The sequence below is a fragment of the Arctopsyche grandis genome, chromosome 8 (assembly GCF_051622035.1).
Source record: "Arctopsyche grandis isolate Sample6627 chromosome 8, ASM5162203v2, whole genome shotgun sequence".
NCBI lineage: Eukaryota > Metazoa > Arthropoda > Insecta > Trichoptera > Hydropsychidae > Arctopsyche > Arctopsyche grandis.
Window position 1 is genome coordinate 31,299,431 of NC_135362.1, and position 8,383 is coordinate 31,307,813.

Here is an 8,383-nt window from a genome sequence, read left to right on the forward strand (position 1 = left end):
AAAGCCTAGCTAAGATATTAATTAGGGGGGGGCCGCCACATTTTAGTAAGTCGATGGGAATATTATCTTCCCCTGGGGTTTTACCATTCTTTGCAGTTTTTAGCGCGGCCTCTACTTCGCTAGGCAATACTGCAGGAACCCTTTGGCCGTGTGTCGATTCCAGAGTGGGGAATTGGCCGTTGTCGTTCTCGTATAGTTTTGCATAGAACGTGTAAACTCTGTCTATGATTTCTTCTCTATTCCTAATTATTACTCCGCTCTCTGATCTGATTGCGATCATTTGGTTTTTGCCTAAGAAAAGATCCTGTTTGCACTTTTTCAGGCTACGGTTATTCTTAATGGTATTTTCTATTAGCTTGCTGTTAAAATCCCTGACATCCCTGACTATTCTCTTCTTAATTTCCTTATTTACTAGATTGTATTCTTGCTTATTATTATCCCTATCTAAATTCCTTTTATGCTTAATTAGGTTTTTTGTTTCCGCTGAAATTTTGCTTAATTTAATCTGTTTCCTGAAACCACCTAATTTCTTACCTGTTGAGGTTAGAACCGAACTAATTACAGTGTTCAATTCCTCGATGTCTGCTTCTGGGTTTAATTTCCCGTATCGATTTCCAAGTTCGAGTTCGAATTCCTTTTTCCTAGACCTTAGTTGAGCGAAAAAGTAAATAAAATTTAGGTACTTCTGTATGTATGTTTTAATGTACCTAATTATTAAATATTGTAAATTTTAGTATTATTATATTAAAATATTAATAATCAACTTCTTTCCCTATGAGTGTATTGATCATGAAAGTGTCTGTGTTGTCGGAAAATGTGTATCCGTGTTTAATAGCGCACAGAACTTTCTTTTCCAATGTAAAAATATAATATACATATTTTACTGCAATGTATAAAAAAAACAATGAAATAAATTTATATTGAACCAAAAACTTTAAATTGTAGTATTATTTATTTACACACATATATAGGAAATTTAATATAAAATTATTGTACCTATACATTAATGTACATACAATGAAAGTATGTTATAAACATACATAAATATACATATTGCACAAAATACAAAAATATATAATATAATCTAGCAAAATATTCTTATATATCTATAGATATCACATTATATTTATTTAAAAATGCAATATATTAGAATGTCATAATGTATAAATAAATTTTGGGCTTTATTTTGTCAAATAGTATCAAAGATGTAATTATTGTAATTTTATATATTGTCGAATGTGAAATTAAACGGTGGTTTAAGACAATTGATACTAGTCGTACCTCGGCCCGGTGGTGGTCCCTCCCAACTAAGTTTTAAATATCTCATAAAATTAATTAAAGCTACTTCTAATTCCAACTCTGCGAAACGTCTGCCAATGCAAGACCTGGAACCGAAACCGAAGTGCATCGTACAGAATGGATGCGCTTTTTTGTACGATATATCTGAATCTATGTTTTCCCTCAGCCAACGTTCAGGTATATATTCTTTTGCACGAGGAAATTGCCTCTCATCCAACGAAATGGACATATGAACAAATAGGACTTCAGTCTGTTAAAAAAAAAATTGGAAGACATATTAACATTTGTAATGATGTTGTATTTACTTTAAACATATGAATATTCTTACCCCTTTCGGTATTTGATAACCTTTTAGCACTGTACCCTTGGTGAGGATTCTCATTGTGCCGGGAGTAACGGGGTATAATCTAGCAGCTTCTTTAATACATGCTTTCATATAAGGCATAGAATTTAGAACATCTGCTGTCAATTTGGCATTGTCATCAGGCAAAAGTGTCAATATTTCCTTTCTCAAAATATCTTGTTTTGAGTGGTTTGTTGCAAGATAATAAAAAATGTTCATTAATGCAGTCGATGTCTAAAAATAAAACGGACAGAAATTTAAATATTATTTTATATTTGTTTGAAAATGTAAATTCGTTAAGCATATACCGTATCTATTCCTGCAAGAAACATATCTAAAGCCATAACGATAGCAACATTTTTATCAATTTTCAGTAGTTTTTCTAATACGCTGGGTTCTGAATCAGTGAGTGTTGCAACGCTTTTGCTTTCAATTCTCTCCATTGCTTTTTGAATAAGACCTTGACTGAAACTATACAAACAGGTTTTAATTTTAATAAATTATATTTAATTATACATACATACATGGGAAAACCCAAATTTATGTTTTTACTAATAAGAATACAATATACATACCTTACTTGTTCGTCATAAGCTTTCATAGCTTTTTTGAAAGTTGGCGTTGCAAAATATTTCCATACACTAGGTTGGAAATCTAATTTTCGTCCATATACAAATATCTCTTCAGTTATATTGATCATTTTTGCTGGTATTGAATCCTCAGATAACTCTCCTTGGAGACTGCCCAATTTTGTATTTAAAGCCAAATATGCAATACTTTCCAATGACCACTTGTTTATCTCCTTCATAAAATCTACTGATAATTTATTTTCTTTTCCACGTATCGATTGAATTCTGTTAAAATAAAGGTATTTTAAAATTAATAAATAAAAGAATAATAAATATAAAGGACAAGTAAAATTATAGTTTTTTGAACCACTCACCTAGTAACAAACTCTTTAGCAATACTGTCGACTGGTTCAACATACTGCTTAATCATTTTTGGTTGCATCATTATAGTATTGACTTTATTTCGAAATACATACCAATCTTCACCATGACTGAAATAATATTATATGTACACTAAGTTGTCATTGTTTGATTTTTAAAATGATTAAGCTTGACAAAAAGCTTAGCAAGATGCGAATTGCACCCCTTTTTTTCTACATAAAAATGCATTGTGTAAAACAATCATATAAAATATAATGTAAATGAAATACTTACGATGTCAACAAGCCTTTTGCATGTTCGAAAACATCCTGACGCATATTCTCCCTATAGTATGACATGCTTGGTAAGATATCTCTCGCCGGAATGACACCTTCAACTTTATAAATCTGTAAATTTATAAGTATGCAAAATGTTCTATTCATATAGTGAGTTTTTATGCTAAAAATAATACAAATATATATGTATGTTAATAACATTTTCAACATCACTTGGATCATAAAGCTGAACGCCTGTTTTTCGACCAGCTATCTTTTCCATTTTAATTATATCTCCATATTGGCTATTCAACTTATTGAACATTCTAGATAAATCACTTGTCAAGTTACCATATTCACCTGAAAATAAAACATAGAATTACCAGAAATTAATAAGATCTCTTTTAGTTCCCGAATTTAATCAGAAATATATAACAATTGTTACCAATCTTAGGTAGAAATCTCCATGTGTTTCCAATTATAGGCAAAGGTACTGGACCTGGTATATGATTGAAAGGTTTCGCGTTGTCCCACTCCTCTTTAGTGCAATGGTACTCACTTGAATCTTTTTTAGGTTTTGCAACGTGTGCTGGACATTCTTCGGTCTGTGCTGCAGCCAATTGACGATTGATTGAGCATGTGCTCAAAGATCTACTAATAGTAAAATTGACTCTCAAAATCATAAATGAAAACATTCAAAGTCGAATCAGAATCATTTTTCAGCGTAAAAATGATAAAATTTCCTGAATCTACATGTATATATATATATATATATATATATATATATATATATATATATATATATATATATATATATACATGTAGATTCCACCAAAGAACCAAACCTAATGGATTGCTTACCTGGCTTGGGTCACTGAGAGCACCGATCTACTCTGCACCAGTAGAAACATATTGTTTATACCTCTGTACATGACCGGTTATTATTGGACAACAAGATGGGTATACGAACGTATCACAATACTGGTAAACACCAACTGGCAACCTGTTAGTGACCCGCCTACACACCAAACTTAATTTTGTTGGACAGAGACAGTCGATGATGGTCCAGAGACAGATGGTCCTTATCTAACGGTTTGCAGTATTGCAGTGATAGTCAACTTACTATCATACAGCGAAAATTAAAGAAATCAAGCATTACATGACTCATCGTGTTGATCACATATTATTTAAAATTTGGTTGACCTTGAATAAATCACGTTTTTGATGAATCCACTTGCCCATAAATGTATATATACAATGCTAACTAAGATGATGCTTTTGACGTTGTTTTTCTAGAAATATATAAATATATATATACATACAGTGAGCGACAAAAATAGGTACGCAGTAGCAAAATTTCATTTTATTCGTATATATCGCAATATTTTTCATTTAAAAGTTTCTGAAATCATGACTAGGATCATTAAGATAATAAAACAAGACAAATTATTAATTATATTGATGTATTTATTGAGATATTGGAATTATTTACGAAATGGACAAATTTGGGAAAAAAGTATTGGCAGTTCTTCGGGAGTTTTTAATTTAATTTAAAGCGGTTTTCACGGTATACATTTTTTAAATGTTTCCTATTAATAATATATACATAAAACAATAATATATAAATAAAATAAAGCTTAATATTTAGTAATTCCCCCTTTGTTTTTGATTACTGCCTCAATTCTTCTGGGCATAGAATAAAACAATTTTTTTATAACATTTGGGGAAATATCCTTTTCCCATGCCTCCGTTATTATGTTTTCCAGCTCTTGAAGCGTTTTTGGATTGCAGGCTTTTACTTTCCTCTTCAAAATCGCCCATAAATTTTCGATAATGTTCAGGTCTGGACTGTTCCCGGGCTAGGTAAGGGATTTAATTTCCAAACTTTCTTTATAATTGGTTATCTAAAACAAGTCGATGATATTTACCACATAAAAAAAAAAATTTAATGATAGAAAAACGGTTTGATAACTTACAGAACGAGCCCGATATCAAGGTGCAGATTCGTCCTGAAATATTGGTTCAGCGACGAATTCTATGAGTGCTTCGATGGTGGGTAAAACACGTTCCCGTATCGTGTTTTCGTATTGGATGGCATTCATGGACCTTCGGACGAACTCTAGCGCCCTTATTCCATATCCTGTAATGCACCCCCATATCATGACATACGGGGAATGCTTCGCGGTCGCGAAACACAACTTGCGTGAAAACATACTCCACTTCTACGGCGAACTGTGGTCTTCCCATCTGATCCAATAAGATTCCAATTAGATTCATCTGAAAAAACCACCCTGTACCAGTCCTCTGATATCCAATTCTTCTTGTCCTTGGCCCATTTCAACTGCTTTTTCTTCATTGAAACCGCCAGAAGTGGCTTTTTCGCGAATTTGATCGCTCTAAACCCTAATTTATTCAGCTTCCTTTGGATCATACGGGTATGTACTGCTGTGGATGATGAAGTGTAAACCTCATCCCTGATTTTAGAAGCAGTAATAAATTGATCTTGAAGAGCAGCACGTTTTATGACACGATTTTCACGTTCCATCAATTTTTACTTCCTTCCAGATCCTGGAGCCCTTGTTAATAATCCTGTATCACTGTATTTTTTGATGAATTTTCTCACAGAACCTTCACTGAACCCCACCCGACGAGCAATGTCTCGATACGCGATTCGCTCTTTCGTAAGAGCCAAAATTACCGCTTTTTCATCGGTCGACATTTGGCGTGCGGACGACATTTTTCCGATGCGATGCTATTGCAACCAAAGTTAACGCGAAACTAAATAGGGAATTGACCATCAGCTTTGTAAATCTTTGAACCAACGGTTACACAGAGTTGTGTAAAAAAAAAAGGTTGGGGTCTCATTGTTTACGGCAGGTAGAGAGGTTTGTTTCGCGCTGTTTGTCCGAAATCTATGTGCGTACCTATTTTTGTCGCTCACTGTATATATATATATATATATATATATATATATATATATATATATATATATATATATATATATATATATATATATATATATATATATATATATATATATATATATATATATATATATATTTTTTTTTTTTTTTTTTTTAAGTTAAACTAAAATACTCATTTGAAATATGTTATGCCACTTTGTATAGTTTTAGAGTATTAATCCATTATTTACTTACATACATATCGCATATTTTGAGTGCAAATGTGACAACTCTACAATTTGGCTAAATTTAATTATCTATGTATATATAAATGTAATTTTATTCTTTTTGTCTTTTTTTGTACATAAATTAAGTTGTAACATTATTTACAAATATTTTCCAAAGCCATACATAGAAACTTCAACGGCTAAATCACCTAGAGAAAATAGCAATATATGTGTATCCGTGTTTAATAGCGAACAGAACTTTCTTTTCCAATGTAAAAATATAATATAGATATTTTACTGCAATGTATAAAAAACAATTAAATAAATTTATATTGAACCAAAAACTTTAAATTGTAGTATTATTTATTTACACACATATATAGGAAATTTAATATAAAATTAATGTACATACAATGAAAGTATGTTATATACATATTGCACAAAATACAAAAATATATAATATAATCTAGCAAAATATTCTTATATATCTATAGATATCACATTATATTTATTTAAAAATGCAATATATTAGAATGTCATAATGTATAAATAAATTTTGGCCTTTATTTTGTCAAATAGTATCAAAGATGTAATTATTGTAATTTTATATATTGTCGAATGTGAAATTAAACGGTGGTTTAAGACAATTGATACTTGTCGTAGCTCGGCCCGGTGGTGGTCCCTCCCAACTAAGTTTGAAATATCTCATAAAATTAATTAAAGCTACTTCTAACTCCAACTCTGCGAAACGTCTGCCAATGCAAGACCTGGAACCGAAACCGAAGTGCATCGTGCAGAATGGATGCGCATTTTTGTACGAAATATCTGAATCAATATTTTCCCTCAGCCAACGTTCAGGTATATATTCTTTTGCACGAGGAAATTGCCTCTCATCCAACGAAATTGACATATGAAGAAATAGAACTTCAGTCTATTAAAAAAATTGGAAGACATATTAACATTTGTAATGATGTTGTATTAACTTTAAACATATGAATATTCTTACCCCTTTTGGTATTTGATAACCTTTTAGCACTGTACCCTTGGTGAGGATTCTCATTGTGCCGGGAGTAACGGGGTATAATCTAGCAGCTTCTTTAATACATGCTTTCATATAAGGCATAGAATTTAGAACATCTCCTGTCAATTTGGCATTGTCATCAGGCAAAAGTGTCAAGATTTCCTTTCTCAAAATATCTTGTTTTGAGTGGTTTGTTGCAAGATAATAAAAAATGTTCATTAATGCAGTTGATGTCTAAAAATAAAACGGACAGAAATTTAAACATCATTTTATATTTGTTTAAAAATTTAAATTCGTTAAATATATACCGTATCTACTCCTGCAAGCAACATATCTAAAGCCATAACGATAGCAACATTTTTATCAATTTTCAGTAGTTTTTCTAATACGCTGGGTTCTGAATCAGTGAGTGTGCCAACGCTTTGGCTTTCAATTCTCTCCATTGCTTTTTGAATAAGACCTTGGCTGAAACTATACAAACAGGTTTTAATTTTAATGAATAATATTATACATACATTAAATGGGAATAGTCAAATTTATGTTTTTCACATGGGAAGTAAAATTAAATAATACAACATACCTTACTTGTTCGTCATAAGCTTTCATAGCTTTTTTGAATGTTGGCGTTGCAAAATATTTCCATACACTAGGTTGGAAATCTAATTGTCCGCCATATGTAAATATCTCTTCAGCTATATTGATCATTTTTGCTGGTGTTGAATCCTCAGATAACTCACCCTGGAGACAACCCAATTTTGTATTTAATGCCAAATATGCAATACTTTCCAATGACCACTTATTGATCTCTTTCATAAAATCTACTGATAATTTATTTTCTTTTCCACGTATCGATTGAATTCTGTTAAAATAGAGGTATTTTAAAATTAATAAATAAAATAATTATAAATATAAAGAACAAGTAAAATTATAGTTCTTTGAACCACTCACCTAGTAACAAACTCTTTAGCAATGCTGTCGACTGGTTCAAGATACTGCTTAATCATTTTTGGTTGCATCATTATAGTATTTACTTTATTGCGAAATACATACCAATCTTCACCATGACTGAAATAATATTATATGTACACTAAGTTTGATTTTTAGAATATATAAATAATAAAATGCTTAACAAGATGCGAATTCCACCCCTTTTTTTCTACAAAAAAATGCATTGTGTAAAACAATCATATAAAATATAATGTAAATGAAATACTTACGATGTCAGCAAGCCTTTTGCATGTTCGAAAATATCCTGTCGCATATTCTCCCTATAGTATGACATGCTTGGTAAAATATCTCTCGCCGGAATGACACCTTCAACTTTATAAATCTGTAAATTTATAAGTATGCAAAATTTTCTATTCATATAATGAGTTATTATGATAA

The 8,383-nt window shown here is 31.1% G+C and overlaps 1 protein-coding gene across 1 annotated transcript in view; it reads right to left on the bottom strand.

Moving 5' to 3' along the window:
- Positions 1-1,222: 1,222 nt before the first annotated feature.
- The window catches only part of LOC143915950 (uncharacterized), an 8,863-nt gene continuing 1,702 nt past the window's right edge, over positions 1,223-8,383 (bottom strand). The window contains exons 4-17 of the mRNA XM_077436771.1: positions 8,215-8,327; positions 7,946-8,062; positions 7,578-7,856; positions 7,306-7,468; positions 6,983-7,231; positions 6,609-6,907; positions 3,292-3,500; positions 3,067-3,206; positions 2,866-2,978; positions 2,586-2,702; positions 2,218-2,496; positions 1,951-2,113; positions 1,628-1,876; positions 1,223-1,549 (exon numbers count right to left, since the gene is read on the bottom strand). Of these exons, the coding sequence (XP_077292897.1) occupies positions 1,223-1,549; positions 1,628-1,876; positions 1,951-2,113; positions 2,218-2,496; positions 2,586-2,702; positions 2,866-2,978; positions 3,067-3,206; positions 3,292-3,500; positions 6,609-6,907; positions 6,983-7,231; positions 7,306-7,468; positions 7,578-7,856; positions 7,946-8,062; positions 8,215-8,327 (2,817 nt within the window). The remainder of the gene's footprint in view (positions 1,550-1,627; positions 1,877-1,950; positions 2,114-2,217; positions 2,497-2,585; positions 2,703-2,865; positions 2,979-3,066; positions 3,207-3,291; positions 3,501-6,608; positions 6,908-6,982; positions 7,232-7,305; positions 7,469-7,577; positions 7,857-7,945; positions 8,063-8,214; positions 8,328-8,383) is intronic.